General features: G+C 35.7%; 1 protein-coding gene across 5 annotated transcripts in view; it reads left to right on the top strand.

Moving 5' to 3' along the window:
• DMD (dystrophin) overlaps positions 1 to 25,492 on the top strand; it is a 1,940,210-nt gene that overhangs the window by 1,122,233 nt on the left and 792,485 nt on the right. For all 5 annotated transcript variants that reach the window (XM_057717394.1, XM_057717395.1, XM_057717398.1 and 2 more), the window contains one exon: positions 25,042 to 25,217. In XM_057717394.1, coding sequence (XP_057573377.1) covers positions 25,042 to 25,217 — 176 coding nt within the window. The remainder of the gene's footprint in view (positions 1 to 25,041; positions 25,218 to 25,492) is intronic.

Raw genomic sequence — 25,492 nt, forward strand, 5'->3', positions numbered from 1 at the left:
TGATGTCTAAAAAAAAGGATACAGAATGTGGTATACAGGTAATTATTATGCTAAATAGATTGGCAATTCTGAGGCTAGGAAGATTTTTTTTATTATTAAACATGGTATATAATATTTAAGTAGACTTTGGAGTTTAGGATTTGGAAAAAATGGCCTTTCACAAAGGTTAAGTGCAAAAATCAAGCATAGAGGATGAAAGGTACAATGTACAATTTATTTCCTGTGACCTTACCTATGAAATAAAATACTAGTACATAAGGGTTATATGTGTAAGCACATTGATTGCAGAATCGTTCATAATGAGAAAAAAGAAAGGAGACAAAGAGAAACAGAGAATGCCTTTTAATAAGTAAGTCATTGAATAAATTTTAGAACATATAAGCATAGGCTCCTGTGCAGCTCTTAAAATATATGAATTTGAGGTATACCTGCTGACTAGGAAGCAACAACACAACATAGCATATACTATAAAAATCACATGCATAAGAGTATATACAATAAATGATCAATTGTAGTTTAAAATATAGATAGGTACCTTATTTATATAGTATGAGTATGCTTTCTATGATTATATAAATTGAAGGAAAGGATTAAGTGGAAAACATGGAAATACATAAATAGGTTATTTGAGTAGGTAAAGATTGTAGAGGGAATAGGAGAAGGGTGAGAAAAGTAAAAAAAAAAAAAAGAGAGAAATTGCATATCATATTTATTTAGCTATTTTAAATTATAAATATATTTTAAAATCTTGCAAAGTAAAATGTAAAAATATAATGCATAGAGGCAATGATGGAAGATAAATTCAGAAAGTTAGCATCCTTGTCTAAGAATTTTCATAGTCCTTTTTATATTTATAGATGATTTTAATGACCTGACTATAAAGGAAACACCCTAATTTTAGCATGTCTCTTCATGACTTTGATTTTTTGGTTCCTATTAAATGTCTTCAAAACTTCTTTCATCACTGACTCCTTATCAAGAGGATATACCAGTTTATTCTTTAAAAAATTGGATACAGAAAATCCTAATTTATTCTAACATCAGCTCTTCACCATCCTTTATGAATTTGGTTTTGATTCCCCTTTTGAAATTCAACCTTCTTCCTTCAGATATCCACAGGTCTCCCTCCCTCACTTCCTTTAGGAATGTCTATTAGCTCCTGTTACCATGACACCCTCCAGTTCTCACGCTCCATTCCCTTTCAGTGTTCTTTGTCTTTCTTCACATTCCTTGTCACCTTAGGATATTATACATCTATTTTCTTATTTATTGTCTGTTTTCTTCACTTAATGTAAGCCCCCCATGAAAACTCACTGCTGTATCCTCACATCTAGAATAGTACCTTGTACATAGGAGGTGCTCATGAAATAGTTGTTGAAGGAACTCTCAAAATTGATGTTCATGTAATTGCCAAATGCATTGGCTTCTCAGCCATTTGATCCTGTTCAATAACATCCCTAGTCCTCCTTTTTTTTTTGTTTTTTTTTTTTTTTGAAGCCTTTTAGCTGCTGTGATAGTCCTGGTTGTATTCCTACCATATCCCTAAATCCTTTCCCAGCAACTGTCTCCTACCTCATGTTAAATAGGTGCCCCCACCAGGTTCAGGCTTGGTGTTTTCTCTTTCTCTTGCTAACCGCAACTTTGGTTTTATTCCAGTCTCTTGGCTTTAGCTATTCCATCTATCTTTCTTCCCAACTTTATCTCCAGTTCTACTACCACTCCTTCATTCATAACCCCTAAGGACTTCACACATGCAGATCCCTCTAGTATGGTAATCTCCATATGACTTCTACAAAATTATCCGTCTTTCCCCCTCTGAAGTCACCTCTCAATTGACTTTCCTGTTTCAGCCAGTTTCTGGATGTTTTGGAGGCTCAATACCCCCTCCTCCTTTCTCCCTTCTCTGCAGGCCACACTTTTACTTCTCAATACCTCTTTTTGTTTTTTTCCACGCTCTTTCTTAGATAAAAGTCATACTGCCTTACATTGGAGCTGCATCAGATCTCGTCTCTCTGCTTTCACTTTCTCCTTTCCAATCCATTTGTAATATTGTGATCAGTCCTAAAAATAATTTTTATCATGTGATACATCTGCTCAAACCTTCAGTAGATCCCCTTTATTTACAGGATCTGGTATAAAATTTCTGTTTCTGGTATTCAAGACCCATTCTAATATAGTCTCCAAATTATGCTCTCATAAGTCTACTTATGTTTTCATGCCATCAGCATGTCCCCTCAACTTTTTTTTTTTCCCCTCAACTTTTAAAATACATTGGTTCTCAGGAAAACTCACAAATGACTCCTCTATAGACCTTTTGTTTGCCATCCATCCTTGAAAATATTTCTCTCTCATCTGAACTATAGTCACTTTTCTCTGTACAATCCATATAGAAATTAACCAGGTCCTGCCAAATGACATGTCTTCCATTGCTTTGAACTTTTCATATGATTACATCTTGTTTCCTAACATAGTATTAAGCTTCTAGAGAGTAATAAACTAGTCATATTTATTTTCCTTGGGATTTCATAAATTGCCTTGTTACGTGGTAGAATTTCAGTAAATACTTACTGATCTGAGTTATTAATGCCTTTGTCTAATCTGAGGAAACATTGATACTATTAAAACTGTACCACGAGGACTGGAATAAATGAGCCATTGATTTTTAAAATATACTGCTTAACTTACTATAGTTTTCTCATAGTTACAACTTAATTTTTTTTGGTTTTTTGATTTTTTTTACAAATTTTTTTATTGACATATATTTGACATATGACATTTTGTAAATTTAAGGGGTACAACATGTTGATTTGATACACTTATGTGGTAATATGATTGCTATTATAGCATTAGTTAACACCTCTATCATGTCACATAATTATCATTTCTTTTTTGTGGTTTATATAATTAAGATCCAGTCTCAACACATTTGATTATAATTCAGAATCATTGTCTATATTTATTATACTGTGTGTTCTTTTTTTAAATTGAAGTATAATTGTACAATATTACATTTATAGTTATTATAAAATATAGGCTGTATTACCTATCCTATGTTGTATAATATATTCTTGTAGCTTATAATTACATAATAGTTTATACCTCTTAATTCCCTACCCTTATGTTGCCCCTCCCTCCTTCCCTCTCCCCACTGGTACCCACTAGCTTGTTCTCTACATCTGTGAGTCTGCTCCTTTTTTATTATATTCACTAGTTAGTTATATTTTTTAGATTTCACATACACGTGATATCATACAGTGTTTATCTTTCTCTGGCTGATTTATTTCACTTAGTATAATACCCTCCAAGTCCATCCATTTTGCATATGGCAAAATTTCATTCTTTTTTATGGCTGAGTAGTATTCTGGTGTGTGTGTGTGTATGTGTGTGTGTATATACATACACACACACACACACGTACCACTTCCTTATCCATTCATCACTTGATGGACACTTAGATTGCTTTCACATCTTGGTGATGATAAATAATGCTGCTATGAACATTGGGGTGCATGTATCTTTTCAAATTAGTGTTTTTGTTTCTTTCAGATATATACCCAGGAGTGGAATTGCTGGGTCATATGGTAGTTCTATTTTTAGTTTTTTGAGTAACCGTCATACTGTTTGCCCCAGTGGCTGTACCAGTTTACATCCCATCCAACAGTGTACAAGGGTTCCCTTTTTTCCCCATCCTTGCCAATGTTTGTTATTTGGATTCTTTTTGATGATAGCCATTCTGACAGGTGTGAGGTGATATCTCATTGTGATTTTGATCTGCATTTCCCTGATAATTAGCAGTGTTGAGCATCTTTTCATGTTCCTGTTGGCCATCTGCATTTCCTCTTTGGAAAAATGTCTATTCAAGTCTTCTATCCATTTGTTGGTTGGATTGTTTGTTTGTCTGATGTTGAGTTGTGTGAGTTGTATGTATATGTTTGATATTAACCCCTTATCGGTCATGTCATTTGCAAATACTTTCTTCCATTCAGGAACTGCCTCATGTTTGTCAAATAGATGTGTTTGGGCTTTCTTCATACATTGAATAAGGCAGGATCTAAGAACTAAAGAAATTTGTGGTCTTTGAAAATTGCTTTAAGAACGTTTGTGTAGGAAATATAGCATAAAAGAAAACTAAATTGGGCTAGAAGTTGAAATACTCAGGGTAATAATCTCAATTTCATCAATTTACCTTAAATTACTTAATTTCTGTGCTGAATAATTTCATGTGTCAATTTGACTGGGCCACAGGGGTGTCCAGACATTTGATCCAACAGTATTCTGGGTATGTCTGTGAAGATATTACTGGAGAGTGCTACCCCTTCTGTTGGTTCTGTTTCTCTGGAGAACCCTGGCAAATGCAATTTCTATGAACATCACTGGTCACTCTTCAGAGTTGCAAAATAGATATAAAAGGTAGATATAAATATTCCATAGGGTTAATGTGTGGAAGTTTTCCAAATTAATTAATATGCTCTGTAAACTGTAAAATACAATAGGAATGTAAGATAGTATTGCTGTTAGTTACTCTTTTTAAATAGCATTTTTCCCATTGAGTCTGTTTTCTTTTAATACTTGTGCAAATATTATTGCCGTTTTACTCTAGCTAATGTCCTAAGGCAAAGATAACATAATGCTTTGTGAGCCAAAACTTCAGACATACCTGGCAACTGTGGGTGCCTTGAAGTTAACTACAAAAAAAAATCAACATTAGGCACCGCTTTCTTTGCCCGCTGTACACCTTCACAAATAATACTCACTTTTTTCTTATACCTCCAATATGTGGACCCTTTTCAAATCTTACATTTTAAACTAAAGTTAGTGATGGGCTGAAATTATTATATAGAACTCTCAATAGTTATTATCTATTCCTACTAGTCAAAAAGTACCTCAGAGCACCTAGTCATAATGAATATGGAAATGTTGTTATATAAACACAGAAGGGAAGAGAACATGAGCAGGCTGTTAGAGCCCTTTATACATGGAAGTTACTAAGATGCCCCCAAATTAAATGCATTTGTTTAGTGCATGGAAGATCAGCTGAGTTGTCCAACACTATTCAGTCACAAAAAAGTTCTTTCAAAGCTAGGCGTGATTAAATAAACTCCAAATATTTCTTTGGTGGCTGTTGTTTGTTGGGTTCATTGATTGACCTTTGACTCCCCATAGTCAAAAGCCAGTGGTGAGAAACTTGTCCTGTTGATAATAGTAATTCACTGTAACAAGAAAGCCACTTTCAATGGGCTGAATGTTACCCAGGATAGATGTATATAACCTGCTGTAGCAGAAGCTGGGTCAATACAAACAGGCTCTGGCATTTGGCCTAGTTCTTGCTACCATTACTTTTCTTTATTAAGGACAGAAAGTGATGGCCTTGGTGCAGGGCTGAGTTTCCCTTTTATATAATAAAGCAAATATTTTGCCACTTCACAGGAGGAGGAAACAGATCCAGAAACATTCCATGTGCTTGTCAGAAACCCATTCACTGTTATTAGAGGCATGGACAGAATTTTCTGATCTGGTACAGACACATATGAGGGGGAAAACTTAGTCTGAAGTGTTACTTTGAAAAATCAAAACCAAGCGTTATTTATTTGCAAAGGAGGCTCTGAAAATCTGGCTGCCTCAACATTTGTTGTTCTCCTTGTTGGATCCAAAATCTTTAAGAATTGATTAAAAGGCAATGAGTAACATACAATAGTGCAGTGCTTTTGGATCAAATCAGTAGCTAATAAGGACAGCAGGTAATTGTCACTTGTAATTTAAGGCCGATTTACTACTCCCCAAATTTTTACCAGTACCTCACATTAAATAATAAAAAACTGCTTCTGAAAAAATATATATGTATATATAAATCAGTATTTAGAAGATAATTTTTATCTGCATGCATAACAGAGCTGGAAAAAAAGAAATTAAAATGTAAGAACCAGGTGCTCCATGTAAGATCTCATTTTATCCTCACAACGGCACTACATAGTAGGTGCTAGTAGTGTTATTCTTTTAGGTTTACAAATGAATAAACTGAAGATCAAGTGACTTGCTCGAAGCCAAATAACTGATAAATGAACAAATTATTTTGTCTTCTGAATCTTAACTTGCCTGGAGTTGTATCAAATCAATCACCTGACATTCTGTGATCAAGCACAAATTTCTCTTCAAAGGATAACTATGTAATAAGTTGTTGAATCTGGTTTTTTATCTAGTGTACTGTTTTCTCAAGCAAGGCAATATATATCCAATTTTTAAAAATTATTTAAATGCATGCTAGAAAATAGGCAGTAGGTGAGAGTTACTACTAACATTTGTTTTTTCAAAACACTTAGGAGTTGTTTTATTAGTACTGTCATCACCTCTATTAAAAACAATTGTGTACTTGTATAAGGCAGAATAGACATAACAGAGTGAGCTTCTTGAGTCTAAGGACCACAGTATTTGAATATGGTTGTGATCTTTCCATTTTTCCCTGTTCCAAGAGAAGATGATAAGCAAATGGATTTAAGAGCAGTGGGGAGCTAAATCTTTTCACCATATGGGTATTTCAGCATGTTTCCTCCAACACTGATGAATAAAAATACAGGTCTTAATTGTTTGGCAAATCATGCTGAGCTTTATGAATGATTAAATAGTGATTTTTAAAAAATAACTCAATAGCGAACATTATTTCAAATATCTTGTACTCATGACACACGGACAGATAAATGGACAGATGGATGGCCTTCCCCTTCATACACATACCTGTGGACACTCATCTCTTTCACAGTTAACCACATTCAAACATTGTGTCTCACTGAGCACTCTTCTCCACGTGTACATACACACAAGAACATTTTAGTTTTAGTTCTGTGTCTGTTTAAGCTTATTTTCAGTATTGAGAAAGGTGTTATGGTGGTTCTGTTTTGTTTTTATTTTTCATTTTTGCCTATGGTTTTTACAGTTCGGCATCCAAAATTTTGAAAACTCATAAAAGTATTTTTTAAACTAAAGCACTCATAATCTTTCTCTCCATATATTGCCATTAATAGGTTTGAACTTTGCTTTGAAACTTTAGGTGATTTTTCAGAATTTTTCTATTAAAGTAGCATAGTATTACATATACTGTTTCATCTGTTATTTACCATTTTCCTTATATTTCATGTAATCCATTATACATTTTAGTTTAAAAGGCAATATAATAAAATCTCAAAATGGAGATAATTTATTCTCCAATTATTGGGCATTTGAATTGTTTCTAAATTTTGGTCATTGTAATGACGATTCTTGTTCCTGAATCTGTACAGTTAAATTCATTTCATGCCACCCTCCCTTGCACCCAAGCAGCTCCAGGCATTCTTGTTTTCTTTCAGCTTCTTTTTATTCTCACATTTACAAACCTTTTATTGACTAGGAACTTCACACATTCTATTTTCTCCATCAAGATAAACAGTTAACTCTGTTATTCTTTGCACATCTTCCATTTCAGTAACATCTTCACAAAAGCCTTTCCAGGCCATCTAATAAAGTTATCTAACAGTTCTCCAATTATTGGGTATTTCCTCCACTATTCTTTAAACAGTGTTCTGTGTTTTTCTTTCATAGCAGTTATCACAGTGTGTGTGTGTTTGTGTGTGTGTGTGTGTGTGTGTGTGTACTTGTTTGTCTATGCCCAGATTGAAATGCCATGAGGTCAGAAACTCTCATGGAGGATGCAGCACATTCAATAAAAACTTCTTGAACAAATTAATTAATCATCCTAGACCTATAGACGAATGGTTACCTTGTTTCTTACTTCTATATATTTAGATATATAGAACTAAAGAGAGAATGTTGGTTGTCAACTAAAATCTAAATGTCAGTATTTAAGCATGTGAGAGCTCTCTCAACTTCCTCCACACTTTCCCAAAGGCTTTTATATAGGGGCAACATAACTATGTAACTAAATGTTGATTTTCATATTAAAAAAATACAGTTGACTTTTCAAAGCAATTTTTTTTTATGTAACCATCCATGCTGAGGAGTGGGGCGTCTTTTTTAATATTGCCAACTTGGCATATAGAGAATGCATTGCTGTATTTGGAGATCTCTAAATCACCATGCATAAGTTTTGTTTTCAGCCCTTTTGTGAAAGAAATAATAGTGACTTATTACCACATTGTCACATTGTTTCTGTGTCTTATGGTGATCTTCAAAATGAAGTATGATTTTAAATCCTTGCAGAATGCAATTATTCTTCCTATATCATTGGTTTTTATGGTATGCGTGAGGTTTGTTGACCCATTATTATCACAGTATAACCTATTACTAGAAGAACACACTGGAACAAATCATCCCATGCACTCGTTGGCCTGGATAGACATCACTCAATTGCAGCAACATTTCAGATGAGCCTCATTCAACCTTGTATTTCTATAGAGAAAAAAGGTAATGTGCACATTTTCATTTCTGAAGATTGGCCACTATTATTTATTGAAAAATGCTAGTTTAAAAACTTGTCCATTTGTACAACACCTAGTCTGTCCATATAACATCAATAACATAAATGTAAGAATAAAGCTTCCCCTACCCACCAGTGTGTATCTTGCCAGCAAGTGCATTTGAAAGAAATTAGAGCTTCGTTTGTATTTTTTCATCATGTTAGGACAGGACTTTTCAATAAAAATGAATTACTCTTGAGCCTATTTGTTTGGATAACAAAAAAAGAAACGATCCATCTGATTGATAGTGGACAGAATTTTCATTAAGTTTAACAGCAAAAATACCACGATTGCATCATTCACCTTCTTGTTTCAAAGAAAACAGAAAATTAGATGCGATGAACTCTACGCAGATGTTCACTCTGCATATTTTAACTATTAAATACATTATCAAGAATCATGTCAGCATGACATTCTAATATAACAGCTTTACAAAAACATGTAATCCAATCTAGGAATGTTGTGGTCCTCTCTAAATCAGCTTCAAACATATCCTGGGCTGATATTTTTCTCATTATTTTGATCCACAATTTTTTACATAATGATCACATTTAATTAAATATACAAACACTATCAAATGGAAAGACAAAATAGTTTTTTTTTAAATAGGAAAACCTGTATCAAATAAGCTTTTTCTCCCGAGAAGGAGAGCTATAATAATGAAACACTTGGTTTATTATGTTCACACTAACTTAAACGTGTATGCAATTTGCCCAATTTTGTATCTTTTCTACTTTTAATATGTCTGCATATCTCTGCAGTATCTAAGTAATTGAGTCAGAAAAGAGGCAGTACTGAGTAGGGGGAATCTCACTGAAACATGGTGATAATCTAGAGCCTGGTCCTGGTTCTAATACCTGTAGGATGAGTTAGACAAGTCATTTAGGCTCCCAGTTCCTCATCTTTTTTTTTTTTTGTAAGCCACTTGATTGATGTATGATTGATATTTATAAAGTTATACGTATTTAATGTATACATGTGATGATATTAGAAGTAAATATTCGTGTGTGAAACCATCACCACAATCTATGCCATAAAAATAGCCATCACCTCCAATTCCTCATCTGTAATGTGAGGATAGTAACACATTTTTTGCTTACCTCATACATTTGTGTGGGTCTCATGAAATAATTATCTGATAGCACTTTATAAAGTATGTAAGGGAATTTATTACCCCTATGAGATAATAGTAATAATTCTTTTTAACACAGTATTAATAATATCTTCACCTGTTTGACACTTTTCTATATGATAAATGACATTCCCGGTTTGAGCAAAGGATCATACCAGGAGCAATGAGTACGTAGATATTTAAGTTGTTGCTGAATCTGAAATGTATTGTGAATGTCTCAGATTGATCCTCTCCCCCATCTTTTTAATTTTTTTACAACTTTCTTTTCACGTTGAGAATATGATAATGTTTTAAAGGTAAAATCCAAAGCCAACTTTGTCTTTACTGATTAAACATCTAAAGTGCTTGTTGAAAGGAACAAATTGAGTTTTAGGTTTTATTGATTTATACCGTTTTTCAATCCACAAAGGATTTAAGACTGTCTAATAAAACTTCAAACTATAAAATGAAATATTAATAGAAAAAAATGGAACCAAGCGAGATACACACTAAAGTTTTATATTAAGATCAAGGACAAGAAAAAGGAACATAAATATGGGAAAAGGGTGGCATAGAGTGAGAGTTTGAGGAAATGCCTCCAAATCATGACAGTCCTTATTAGCCATTTATTTTGAATGTCAAACAAGATAAGAACTATTTCCAGCTATTTTCCTAAAATATGTTTGCTGTTACAATTCTAAATTGTCCTCACTTGAGTATTTGTCTCAGTTTTTATAAAAGGCAGCATGAAAACTGGCACAACGGTGTAAAGCAATTATATTCCAATAAAGAGCTTAAAAATTTTTTTTAAAAAGAATAGAGGGACAGAAAATATATTACAGAGAAGGAAGTAGTTAGATTTACCTACGGTAAATGGGCAAGAATTAGAACAGAAGAAGAGGGGAAAGCCATTAATAAAATATCTTCACACACACACACACACACACACACACACACACACACACAAGACAGCATGTTCATAGGACATCAAGTAAACGGACCTATGGAGCTTTTAAAATCTTTTCCCTTGATATTTTCATGGTAGACATTGATTTATTGTAAACTAATACATAGAAAAATACCAGTAAAGAGAGCTGCAAAATGATGATGTTATTAGAAGAGCTTGATGACATTATTTGAGATGTGATGAATTATCATTTACAATCTGAGGTGTATTTTGTCCACTGTACATGACTATATTCCTAAGTAAGTTTAATAGTATCTACTTGAGCAAATGATGTAGTGAATTATATTTACAAGTGCTGCAGTCTTAGTAGATGAAATGAGATAACCTTATTTTGAAGTATTTCATTTGAATAATTAAAATACAGCACTGGGAAAGGCTATGTTGTGTATTCTCTCACTCGTAAGTAAAAAATCCAGATAAAATATCGTGTTTGAGTGAGATTATATTAATTTATTTTCGAAATGAATATAACCGATTTTTCCGATTGAAAAAGTATACTTTTTCATTGTAAAAATACATTCAAAATGATGAAAGAAAACCAAGAGGAAAACTCATTAATAATCTCATTTCCCAGAGATCACATTTAACATTTTCATTGATATTCATCTAGTCTAATTCTAACATGCCTCTTTTTTCAGAAACCTCCCTCCTATGTAGATTATTCCATGTCCCTGCGTCTTATTTCCTCTTGTTCTGTTCTTGTGTAAAGAGAACGTAGTTTTGCCATGTCAAATGCACAGAGTGGTTCATACAGCAAATCGTCATCTCTGTTCATTATCTGCCAGAAGTCCTCGATTTTGTTCAGGTGGTAGGCATTTGGACATTTTGCTGCACCTTGTAGAATACAGTGAAGTACTTACACAGTTACTTCATTTTAGCATCTGGGGACAATTTTTATTAGCGGAAGAAAGAAATTATCTTAGGTTGCTTAGAAATATGGAATTCCATTTTCCTACTGCATAAGGGATTAAACCACAAACAGGCACACATGTCCACTGCGAGAACAAGTTGTCATCGAAACCCAAATGAGCTGCCTCTCGTTGTCTTTGTTAACGAGTATTTGTCTGCCCCTTGTTCAGTCATCCAGAAATGCTCTTTAGCAGGAATAGATGGAAACCAGTTGCACCGACTTCTTCCCATTTTTGAAAATTGGGATGACATTTGCTCATCTCCAGTGTTAACATTAGTTCCTCAAAGACCACTGACAGCAGAGTAGGACCGCACTGGGCAAGTTCTCTCATTTCCCCGGAATATAATTCGTCTGGGGCCAGAGATTTCAGCTCATTTAGAGCAGCAAGGTGCTCTTTTAAAACTCCCTCACCTATTTTGGGCTTCATTTCTCTCATACAGTTATGCCTTTTCCAGTCTGATGAACATTGTCGCTGACAGAGCAGACAGGCAGAGGAGCTGCGCAGTGCTGCTTTCTGTGTCATCTCTATCCCTCACCTTCCCCTTCTGCCCCAGTCAGTGACCCTATCTCTTTCTGGTTCTTCTTTCTCCAAATGAAAGTGAAAAGGCTCTGAGTGCTGTTTTTAACATCATCACAAGTCTCGCTCAATTCCAGGCTTACCTGTTCCTGTTTGTACAGTCCTATCTTGTCCTTTTTAGTATTTGCCCTCGGTTCTGCGTCTTTTACTTCATCCTTTGTTGATACACTTTTAGAATCTGAGCTCGTTTAGGGTCCCCTGTGCGTGGCATGCATCTTATTAAACACCATGCTGCTTTGTAAGAACTCTTTGGGATCGTTTGCAATTGTGTTGTTGAAATTTTATCTCTGAAGGTCTCAGGGGCTTCTTGAGCCATTTTCTCTTTCAAAATTTAAGATCATGGGATCACTATGTTCCCCCCCCATTCTTAATCTATTACATACACCACACATATATACATACACACTTTCCTGAAAGATGGATGCCACTTTACGTGTCTTTAGATTGTCCAAATTGATTATCACATATAGGGATAAAAGAGTAAATAACAACAGTATGACATCCCTGATGGTTCACTAAGTCTGTCCCCATATAACCTGATTATTCTTCTGAACTCTTTCAAATTCTATCTGCAAATGACTGAGATTTGGCAATCAGCCTGTCTTAGTTCTTTTCTTGCATAAGAAACATCTGTATGTGCTTTGAGAAGTGGGAAAGAAGTTAAATTTGTTAGAAATCGTCATTTTTTGATAAAAGAAATCTTCATTCTTAACACGGCTAAGGTAGTGTTCAAGTGTGGAGAGAGAAGTACATGGAAGTGATATTGTTCTTATCTCTTAATAGAAGTACGATTTATAAAATATAAAACAGATTTATTTTGGAGGGAAGGAAAAGTTTATTCTTATATAAAATTTGAACCTATTAAATGTAGTTCTTCATTTCAGTCTCTCAAGACACTTTCACATAATATTCAGATTCTGCCATTTCATTTATTTTCTATGCTTCCTTGCTGTGTGTGACTGTAGCAAGTAAATAAGGAAGTGTAGAAAGATGTCCCAAGAACGGGGACACAAAGATATGATGCTCAATGTAAGTCTGTCAAGAGATTCTACTCATAAAACCAACACTTCAATTTAAAAAAAAAACAAAACATTTCCATTGCCTCATGCCACCTTCCAGTCAATTCCTATTCCCTATAGGCACCTGTTGTTACAATTTCTCAGTGTAGATTCGTGTGGTCAGTTCTTGAATCCATATAAATGGAATTGTGCAGTATGTGCTATTTTGATCAGCATATACTTTTGAGATTCATCCATGTTGTGAGTATATCAACTCTTCACTCCTTTTTATTGCCGGTTAATATTCCATTGTATAAATATACCACAAATTGTTTGTCTCGTCTCCCATCGATGGACATTCAGGCTGCTTTCACTTTGAGGATATTATGAATAAAGACACTACAAATATGTGTGTACAAGTCTTTTTGTGATCACATGTTTTCATTTCTTTGGGGGAAATACCTAAGAGTGGAATAGCTGAGTCCAATGTTTAAATTTATAAGATACTGCAAAACACTTTTCTAAAGTGGTTGTTGCATTTTATACTCCCACCAGTGCTAGTGGAGAAATCCATTGGCTCTACATCCCACCAATATTTGATCTTCACAGTCCTTTTAATTTTTGCCATTTTGTGGGATATGAAGTGGTATCTTGTGATTTTAATTTGTATCGCTCTGATGACTTAACAGTATTGAACATCTTTTTGTGTATTCACTGGCCGTTCATGAGCAGAGATCATTTGCCTTTCCTCTTATTGGGTGAAAGTAATATTATTTTGAGGTCATTGATATAACTTGGAAATTGGAAATGACAGAGACATTTTCCTACTTCCTAAAAAATTTTCTCTGAAGACCATTGCAAAGCAGTGTTGCTGCTTGGGCAGCAATGCATTGCCTTTGTAAAAGCACTGCTCCATGGACATCCCTGTCACAAATATGAAGTGCCAAACATTTTAATTTTCTTTGGCTAGCTGCTGAAGATTGTCTCTTCAGAGCCATCGGCACTAATTTGTTGGTTAGAAGCCTACTAGGTGTTTTAAAATGCAGAAGTATAATTTAATCATTATTTTTATCACATGTAATATGCTTCTTCATTTAGTCATGGAACCAGCACACTTTTACTAATTAACGTGGTAGAAGACTCAAACATAAAGAAAACAATGTCCTTGCACTAAAGAAACTCTGAAACTTGCAACCAAAATAAGGATGTTTAATTTTACATTGACTATGAAATGTATCCTGCAGTTGATAGGCAGTAGGATTTTGCAGGATAGATGACTTCTAGTTGAAATTCTATTCATAAGTGTGATAGTATATGGGGTGTGTTTTCATCTATCCACTTAAATGTGTTTTGAGCACTACTATGTAGCTGGCACTTTGCTAGGCACTAGATTGAGAAAAACAGTGACGACTGTGTCTCCTGGAACTCATAGTCTAATGGACTGGAATGAAAGGATTACATAAGTAGAAATAAGGGCATTTGTGATGGAGGAAAGAGAATGGCAAAGGTCTAGGGAATGGCCAAGGAATCACTGTGAGTTGCCCATGGATGAAGAAGTGGAGAGTCAAATAGAAAAGCCTGGAGAGGTTTCTCCCAGGATGCTCTGAAGTTCTGAATGTTACCTGAGCTATTTGGTCTTCATTAAACAGGTACTGAGTATTCAGTAGGTATGTTTGAGCAGGAAACCAACCACCAGAACTGCCCATCAGCAGGATTAATCTGGAAAGGATATGTATGATGTTTTGGTGTGAGAAGCAGTGAAGGAAAACAGTTAGGAGGAAGTATTACTAACGAAGGTGAAGTGTGGTGAACAACCAGCAAGGAGGGGAAGCAGCACTGATGGAATCAGCTGAGTGAGAGGTGTAACAGTTAGGACCAGTAAGATTTGAATTGGGGAAAAGAAAGAAAGGGATAAAACAAAGATGAACTGGCAGCCTGGTAAATGGGAGAATACAGGTGTCGTTCAAATGAAGAGTAAAGTCAACAAGAGAAAGCATTTCAAAATGAGGTTAATGTTGGCTTCAACATGTTTTCTTTGAGGTTGAAGCCAAATGGAAATGTGCTGAAATGCTCAGGAGTGGTTAAGAAGGTAGCTTCACCAGACAAAAAATTTAGAAAACATTCACATTTGATAGTTGAATCTTTTCCATCACACACACTATATTTATAAGGAAGTCGAAACCGCTATAGTTTTCACCTCTTTTGGCAACGATCTCTGATCTTTTAGGGATTCACATGGGTAATTTCAGAAGTTTTAGCAGAAGACCTGCTGAAGTCCTCTGGTTGTTTTATTCTTGGATTCTTCCGGTTTGTATATAGTTCAATAAGGTACAAATTGTTGACACTGTACAAATATATTAATGATAGAATCCATTCTTGTGACTGATTTGTCTGATTTCCAGAGGATGTGCTCGGTCAACAAGAGCTACGCAATTTTTTTTATCATCTTTTCATCTAATTCCATGAAGAAGAGAAGCATTATCATACAACAGATAATGGGTTGGAAAATAAGAAAGCTAACCTCAGAAATTAAAGCTTAAAAAAAAGGGAAGCTTGTGTTATTGCCTGTGTAACTTGGCAAGAGGGACATATAAGGCTTAGCGATGGCCAACATGTGCTTAGAGGTGGATTGTTAGTGGATGTCTTGGGAGTTGTGTAATCTAAGCTAAATGTTTAAAATCAATTAATTGATGTTAGACACAGAGATCCATTTTTATCCCTCTTTATCTTATTTCTGGGCCTTTCCATTCTCAAGAGCCTGAGAAACTAAACCTTACTTTGATAACTTGTTATTTGTGGTAAGAGGAGACTTTGGTGAAACAATTATTTTTTAATGTCTCTCTTCCATACTAGGGTGTTGTATATGTTTCAGAATTTTACTTTTAACCTGTCTCAGATGGGAAACCAGTCAAGAGTACTGTCATATCTTGCCTAGTTTTATGCTCAATGTATCAGTGCATATTTCTTGAACAGTTATTAATGTAAGCAGTACCCAGCACTGTGTCCATTACCTCAGGTCTTTGATACATATATGGATACACACACAATCATATACACAATCACACAAGTAACTGGTCTTTTTTGCATAGCATCTCCATAGTTGCATTATAATACAGCACAGTGTATTATTGTAGCTAGTCTCTCCTCCATGAAATTGAGGAAAGATACAAACTTATCATTGTAAAGGCATCAGATACAAAATAGTTACCGATTTGTTGGAGTGAATCATATTGAAGAGACTATTTAGCTGCACTGAACAATTTACCTCCACTATACCGCCATTTAGAGACTATGCCACAGTTAAAGCATGTAGAATTCCTTTGACTACAGAAAAGAAGTTTGTTGAGGGACAAGGTCATCTTCGTCCAGTGATTTTTAGCAGCGGGCGGGTCAAAGATAGGGTAAATAGATACAAACAGCTTTATGAGAGCAGTATTCTTTTTTTGTGTGTGTGTGTGTTTATAAATCCAATTTATTCCTAACTCCAACGAAGTTAGCATAGATACCCAACTAACACGATTGGCTCTGTAGTACAGCACTGTAATAGATTTATAATACTTTCCACACAAATAATACATAAAAAACAAACACAAAAAAATAAACAGTTGTAATCTTACAGTCCAGTACCTTGAAATGTACCATAGTATGTACCAGCTACATCACCCCTGGTTTTACACACTTGCGTCTGGACATCCTGTGCAGAAATAAAGATGCTGTACTCTACACAGTACTGTACAGTAAAGTACACAAAAGCACAACCACTTGTAGAGCATGCACACACGTGACAATGTATGCCAGACACATGAACTAACTTACGAGATTGGAAATGTGAACACATGTTCACATCTTTGAAGGTTCACACCTTGAAGGTTCGTATGTATGGGACTTACTGTATTATAAATAATATAATGCAAAATGCTGATATAAGTAATGCTATGAAGATATATTTTTTTCTTTTTTTTTATTTTTTTTTTGGGGTACACCAAGTTCAATCACCTTTTTTTATACACATATCCCCGTATTCCCTCCCTTCCTTGACTCCCCCACCCTCAAGTCCCCCCCACCCTCCCTCTCAACTTTCTACATTACGCACATCATGAGATCGCTCTCTTTGCCAGCAGGTGAAGAGAAAATGTTTCAGTGTAGAGATATAGCAGGGGCCAATCATGACAACATTACCCCTCACTTTCCTTTGTAGCAGTTGTCATGCAAATATTCAGTCTCAAAATATGTTTGGATTATGAATGTTACCTTTGAGGTCACCCTTAATGTTTTCATTGAAAATGAAAAATCCAACCACATTCAGAGCCAAACCCACATCACAAATTTTAGACTTAGCTCTGCCAATAATGATCTCAGTTATATTTTCAATCCTAATTTTTCCTCTGGGGTTCTGTCCAATATCTCCCAACTACCCAGCTGATGTATCTTCCTTCATTCACATCTCCACTGAATGGCTCTGAATGGCTAAATCCTATCTATTTACCTCCCAAATATCACTTCGTTTCATCAGCTTTTCTCTATTTGTAACACTGGCTCCCCAATCCACGGCACTATATCTCCTCCCCTTAACTACAGTGCTAACTACTAGGTTTCTCTACTTCTACTCTAGACCTTCTCCAATCCATTCTCCTGCTGCAGCTGCTGCTGCTGCTGAACAGCGCTTAGCATAGTGCCTGGCCAGTAACTGGAGGTGCTCAGTAAGTCAATGAATGATTCAGTGGGTGAAATTAGTTGATAAACATGGCAAGTACCAACAGGAACTACAACTTTTCAGAGCCAATGAAATTAGATCATGAGATTAAGTGTTAATCAGACATTTCCAGCCCTTAATCAGTTCCATTTACACATCGTTTTGCTTTTAAAAAACCATATTGTTGCTTCTTGCATATTCTCAGCGCATCTTTTCAATCCACCAAATGGCTTTTGAATACATATTTGTGTGGCTCCAATTTGATGAGACCTCTAGAAAGAAGAATAAGGACTGTAAAAATGATCTGTGTCTCCTTTCAAATATTCTATTTTAAAAGCCAGGTTTTCGGTTGTGTGTAATATGTTCCATGATGAAATATCTCACATGTTTCTACACAGAAAGAATTTTATGCCTGAAGTCATGTGTTACATTACCAGGACCATGTAATGAAAGCATGGTCAGAGACAAGAACCTTCTTTTGACCAGAGAAAGGTCAATTTGTTTTCTTAACAATTCTAAGTAAATGGAGAGAAAAACGGCTCTCAAATGTTCCCAGGTAGTTCTTCTGAAGTTCTAATGAATGATTTAGAAGCCAAGGAGGATTGAATAAATCTGTGAACCTAGAGAGGCCTAGCATTGATTTTAACAAAGTAAAACCTATTAAATTTGCAAAGTTGTGTGCCTTATGACAACAGTTTTCTTTAAAGCTAAGGGCCGCTAATTCAAATGCCTTCAGAGGGCAGTAGAATGCGTGTATGCTCCACCTAAAGGCATTCAAATTATTAAAGTCCTAATGCCAAAGCATCTCTGAGGACAGATTTGACTTGAAGCCTTCAGTTTCAGATCCCCAAAGGCAGAGATTTAACATATATACGGTCTTATTCCTTTGGAGTCTGCTTGAAATTGAGAAAGGCATGTTTTGGGTCCCCCGCCCCGCCAAGACATTATTGCTTGGGAAAGAAAGAAAAAGAAAAACCTGAGATAATCTCATAAAGCATGCAGTACTTAAAGTACTTTATGATGAATTCATTTGGTCTCCACGTTAATAGCAGCAATGGTAATGAATATATGTATCACTGATGTGGATGAGATAAACACATCCAAAAGAAATTTCATTTTAATTTGATATTAGGTAAATGTCCCATTAAAATAAATCGCTACTGTACATAATTTTCCTTTAGTTCATTGGCAGGATGTTTGCTTTGGAAAAGGAGCAGTCTAATTCTAGTTTGAGGAGGAATTCTCATTATTCTTTTATAGCAACCATTATCAGGAGATGGGGAATTTTACCAATGAACACATCTACTATTATACCACACAGGGAAAAAGAGGACTAGATGAAATCTAACCAGACCCCCCTCCTGCCTCCATTTCCTGTAACACACTAATAAAAACATACATGTGGTTTTAGCATTATTATTAATGGGACACAATAAATGTTTACTGAAATGCAAAACACATGAAACCAGGAGAAATAACAGGCTAAAAAGCTGCATTTTATTTTTGATTGATCATTTGTAAAGGCTGCTCCTCTTTGATTTGATTTGGTTGGCAAATCACAAATAACAGATCTGTAGGTCCTTAGATAAAAGTTGAATCTGAGGTATGGTTCAAATTTGGAGACATTTTATGGTCAAAGGAAGAAAAACCTCCTTCAGTAATACTTAATCCTCAGCTGTAAAGCCTAATGCAGACATAAATGCTACCAATGAATGACACTAAATAGAAATATTTTATAAATACCTATACAAAGGTGAGGCACTTAGCTCTCTCTGGGCTCTTAAAGGGCCCAGCAGAAGACGAACATTTAACCTGAGCATCACAGATGAATGAGTTTGATCTGCAAAACGTAGGACAGTCAAGGAAGCAGAAAGCCATTCTGTTTTACTGGGAGTTGGAGTTAGATTGGAAGTGGTGAGCAGCAGTAGAGCAGGCTGTAAAGGCAGGAAGAGAAGAAGCTGTAGAGGCCCTTCAGACTTTTCCTGGTAGGCTTGTATTTGGACTTTATCTCATAGTAAATATGTAGGCATCATTCTGGGCTCTGGACCCTGATTCTTGTCTCCTACACCTTTCATTCTTTACTAGAAGAATTGCCATTTTTCACTTTTTTTCAATCCTTCCTATTTTTGTGTGTACTATTTGTTTTTTTCACTCTTGCCTCTCTTTCTCCCTCTTTTGAATTCCTGGATTTCCCCAATTTTAGCCATCTTTACTCATGAGATGCTCTCACAGGGACATCAAGTCTTCCATGAGGACAGGATCACCCAGCCCACGAAGGGGCTAGGTTGAGTGTGTGTCCCGTTGCTAAGCCTGCTATTTTCTTTAAGTATTTGTCCATTTCCTTACAAAAATTCATCTAATGAAAGTTGAAAGGTATTTTCTGAGCACGTTAAAACCTCTGAAGATGATGTGACTATATAGTCTAAGAATTAACATGAGAGGCAAACTTGTCCAACTTATCTTTGAGAAAAGGACCAGAAACAAATTTTCAGACTCTTACTTGAATCCTAGGGACTGACAAAGAGGAACAGTGGCAATGAGCTTAAGCAGGACAGACAGAGTAAAGCGGTAGGTAGAAGATAATGCATCCTATTTTTTACGCAATTGCACCATAAATTTCTACCTGGCAGTTTCCTAAGTCCCTAAAGGGTTCATATTATTACATGTTTTCACTTGGCCAATGAGTAAACTGAGGCAATGATTAATCTGTCTCAAAATAGAACAGTGGCAGAATTACCAGTAAATCACGGGATTGGATTTTTGACATATCTACTTGTTCAGTGAAGGTTTGTTTTTCTCCCTTCTGTGTCCCTCAGTCTTTATCTTTTCTCCCAGTCACCTTTTGTCTCATCTATTTTCCTATTCGGCCTCGTTTGTGATATTTTGCCAATTCTTTATCTCCTACGTAGCTTATCCAATTTGTCATTGTACAATTTCCCGTAACTGCTTCTTAGCTTATTCTTTTTCTTGATTTGTCACATTTTATTTTCTCTGTGTGTTTTCACACAGTTTTGGAAAGTTTTACAAATATGCTTTTTACATGTATGCCATTTTTTCATATAAAAATGTACTAGTTTCTTTGTCTCATATTTTCCCTCTAGAAAAATGTATTGATAGCTGTTCCTTCTTCCTCTCTTCCCTCAGTTTGACCAGACTTGGAGAACTTAGATATATGTGTCACTTTCTATAATTTAGGAACATTTCTCAATTTAAAAAGCATACCAAAAGTTAATAGTAACGCAGTAACTCTAAAACACATCCCCTCTGCTCCCTCGCCTGTTCCATATAGTTCTTGCCTACCCTTTTTTTAATAGTGTATCTATTTCATACACCTTTGTCTCCTTCCACCCAGAGATTCTGATCCATTTGGGTTACAGTGGAATTCTGGGCTTTTATATTTTGAAAAAGCTCCCTAGGGGAGTCTGATAAGCAGTCATTATTAAGAATGATGCTTTAATATTGGAATCTAAACACAATAAGCTTTCTAACTATGATGAATAATCCAATCAATGTAATTACGATGTTTTCCATCCGAACCTAAGACTAGATGTTAATTGCCAGAGAAATAGATAAGGATGCCTATGACAACAGAACATTAATGTGATATCAACGCTTGGCTATTTCACTGGTAGTGAATAATTTAGTACTTAAAATATTTAGAAGCTATAGAATGAAAATGAATTTGTTTTTCACTAAGTGAATAAAGTTGATTGAGGTTTTACATTTAATTTTGTAAATCAAATGTTATCTTCGGGCTCAGAGGCTAACTGTAAAACAACGTGTACAAGTTTTTACTTCCTGTTTGGATCCATTATTCTGTCATCTTTAGCTTTATTACTGAAAATTCTCCTCATGTCGATCATACCCTATAAATACTTCTCCTGATTACAGAATCTCCTCACGCTAATATAATAGACTAGTTAATGAGCTCTTCTTTCACAAAATTTAAAAAAAAATTTGAAGGCCCTGATTGGGGACTCTATGTAAGTGAGATTTGGATCTAACAATTTAAAATTATTGCTTCATTCTTAGCTACTCAGTTCTATCGCTTATCTGGGAAATAGAAATAATAAAATCCTTGGTTGATTCTACAATTGGACTGTAAAAGTCACTGTAGCCATCAGCCATGAAGTAGAAGGACTGAGATCAAAATTACAAATCAAAGGGGCTGAGAGAAAAATTCTGAAGCAGCTTTAGTTTATAGCATTATAAACCAGCAACAAGAATTCTTTGGTTCCTTAACAAAGATTCAGAAAGGATTTACCCTATCATGTTTTTACTCAACGTGTTGTTCCCAGACCAACGATATCAGCATCCTCTTGAAGCTTGTTAGAAGCAGAGAATTTGGGGCTCTCCACAGACCTACCGAATCAGAATCAGCAGTTTAACAAGATCTCTAGGAGAGGTGCACATGAAAGTTTGAGATGCACTGCTATAGCACACATCTGATAGGTGCTCCATGCATTTTTTAAAAATACTTCTAACAGTCATGGGTATTGGACACCATCGGAGGTACAAATTAGAGTCATAATCTTTCTCCTCTAAGTGCTTCCCTGACTTCGGTGTTTTTGGCAAAGATTTCCCCATTTCAGAAGTCATTCAGCTAGTTCCCCAACCCTGCTGATTCTGCCTTAACAGTTCAGGTTACCTCTTGCTTTTCTGTTCTGGTGTATTGTCTAAACTCTAGGTTTAGCCCCAATACCTACCTTGCAGACTCCTGTCCTAGCTGTTTTACCTGTGTCCCTGCCTTAACATTAGCCTAAACTTTGCTTCAGAATTACCTAGGAACACAGCTCTAGCTCTGGCACTCCTGTACTTTTCCTGTCATTTTCTGTTGCTCTCCAACAAATTGCAAAGTCTTTAATGAAAAGCAAAGTCCTCTCTGCCCAAGCCCAATATTAACCCAGGGCTACACCTCTCCCTAAACTTCCACTCTCATATGGTGACATACAGCCCAAATGTATACTGGGGATCAGATCACAATAAGTTGCACACCATAGGCTTTGTCTTCTGCCATCCCCTTGCCCGCCATGACCCTCCATGTCCCTAAGGCCTACCCATTCTTTCAATTCCAAATTATCCCTCAAAGTATTTCCTTTTCATCCTTCCACTGAGATCTTCCCTCTTCTGATCTATCATTTACTGAGCACCTTGCTTTCTCTATTCTACTGTATATAGTATAACAAATTATCCTTCGCAAATATGTCTAATCTTCTCAGCTAGATTAGGCACTGCTTAAAACCTAGAAAATTGTACTTATTTCTTTGAATCTCTGGGAGGTCCAGTGATCAGTATTAATGCTAATAATACCTTGGCAATGGTGAGAACTCCTTCCTTCCTCTCCTCCCTCCCCCACTTCCTTTATTCATAGATTCATGCATTCACTCATTAGATACTTATTGAAACCTCTCATGAACCAGATGTTATAGTAAGCATTAGGAACAGGACTGTGAATAGGACAGAATCTCTGACCTCAAGGAATTTATGGTGTAATTGGAATATAGACACAGTTTTTTTATGAATGGGGCTACCTGTTACTAAGCAATGACTGTCACATGCAACAGTGATCTGAACAGGTGTTAAAGAGTGTGATGCAACCAAAGTCAAGGAAGTATCACATGTTTACTAGGGCACATCTCATGCACAAAAGAGTATGGTCAGGAAAGCTTACAAATAGCTCAGTGACTGTGCACAGTTTTATGTTCATTGAGAGGTACTGTGCCCCTGGAATAATGGCCTGTTTATCAGTTCTGCAGATTTAGTGAGCCTTTTAACTGCTGAAGACATACTACCAAAATTTCTAGTATTCAAAATAATAATACGCGAAAGTAGTAAAAAACAAACAAAAACCTGAGAAGCTTAGGTGTAATTAGAATCTAAAGGAGATTTGACCCAGTCTCAGAAAACAGGCATTGGTAAGCATGTAATGGAATTTGTATGTATTTGGTATTGAGACGGGGGATATAAGAATATTAGGTAATTAGAATCACATGTACTGGAAAGTGTTCTGCATAGTGAGTACCCCCTCCATACATAAGGATTTGTGAGTCTTTTAGATTGAAACATGGTAGATATCTCAAGTTCTCCTATTATTTCATTTTTTAAACTTCAGATTTAGTAATGGGTTATTGTAATTGCCTTACAAATTCTAGACTACCTTTTTTAAAAAAATGTAGAATGTCATTTTTATTTAACAGCAAAAGACATTTTTAATGCATACTTGGTTATAATAGTCTTATTTTTGGCTGCGTTGGGTCTTTGTTGCTGTGCACGGGCTTTCTCTAGTTGTGGCGAGCAGGGGCTACTCTTCATTGTGGTGCACAGTTTTCTCTGTGGTGGCTTCTCTTGCTACAGAGCATGGGCTCTAGGCGTGCAAGCTTCAGTAGTTGTAGTACACGGGCTCAGTAATTGTGGCACACAGGCCCTAGGGCATGCAGGCTTCAGTAGTAGTGGCACGTGGGCTTAGTTGCTCCGTGGCCTGTGGGATCTTCCTGGACCAGGGATCAAACCCATGTCCCCTGCATTGGCAGGCAGATTATTAACCACTGTGCCACCAAGGAAGTCCAGTAATAGTCTTTTTTAATAGAACTATTTTTCTGACACTGTACTCTTAAAATTTCATTCAGGATAAAAAGTAGATGTTTAAGCTTGACACCGTCAATGACTCATAAAAATGTTCCGATGACTATAGATTATTTTTAAATTTATCACTGTACCTTAGGGATTTCTTGATAGGCTGCCCCTGAAAGCAGTTAATTCTGTTTTATGCGGCTTTATAATGCAAAATACATTGATGGAAACAGAATTTGAAATAAATTTCTTTCTAGTATAGTAATGAATTTTTGTTTAAATATCTCTAGAGGTTTTTTTTTGTTTGTTTTTGTTTTTTTACTATTCTGGCTACACTATGTTTCTTCTTTTTCATCTCTTATATTGACAGTCTCAAAGAAATCTAAATACTTTCTTCATGTTTAAATTTTACAACATTTCATAGACTATTAAACATGGAACATCCTTGTGGGGACAAGAAATCAAATTTGCTCCTGAGAAGGTTTCCAACTAATTGATTTGTAGGACACTGTAACATCCTCTAGCTGACAAGCTTTACAAATATAAAAACTGGAGCTGAACTGAGAGGGCGCTTTTTTACTGACACATAAAAGGTGTCTTTCTGTCTTGTATCATTTGGATATGGGCATGTCAGTTTCATAGAGAAACTTTCACGTGGAGCTTTTTTATTTCTTTTGCTCCCAATGCGTGTGGTAGCACATTGTTTAATCTTTTCTCAAATAAAAGGACAAGGGGCTTCATTTTTGTTTTGCCTTTTTTTGTATCTTACAGGAACTTCAGGATGGCATCGGGCAGCGGCAAACTGTTGTCAGAGAATTGAATACAACTGGGGAAGAAATAATTCATCAGTCCTCAAAAACAGATGCCAGTATTCTACAAGAAAAATTAGGAAGCCTGAATCTGCGGTGGCAGGAGGTCTGCAAACAGCTGGCCGAAAGAAAAAAGAGGTAGGGCGACAGATAAAATAGGAATTCTAAAATTTTAGCAGAGCATTGAAGCTGCCTTTAAAAGACAAAGTGATTTTGTGAAAGATTATAACCAAGGCGAAAGGCACTAACATTAAGGAGCCCATCAACAGTTAATAGCAATAATGAACTTGTTCTTTCCTTTTCTAGAATAATAAAATATGTAGCTGTTGCTAGTTAAATACGCAGTGCTTTTTGACTGTTTTAAACGTTGAAGTTTGTCTTAAAAATCACACGATTGTTTAAATATGAATGTC

The sequence above is a fragment of the Hippopotamus amphibius genome, chromosome X (assembly GCF_030028045.1).
Source record: "Hippopotamus amphibius kiboko isolate mHipAmp2 chromosome X, mHipAmp2.hap2, whole genome shotgun sequence".
Lineage (NCBI taxonomy): Eukaryota > Metazoa > Chordata > Mammalia > Artiodactyla > Hippopotamidae > Hippopotamus > Hippopotamus amphibius.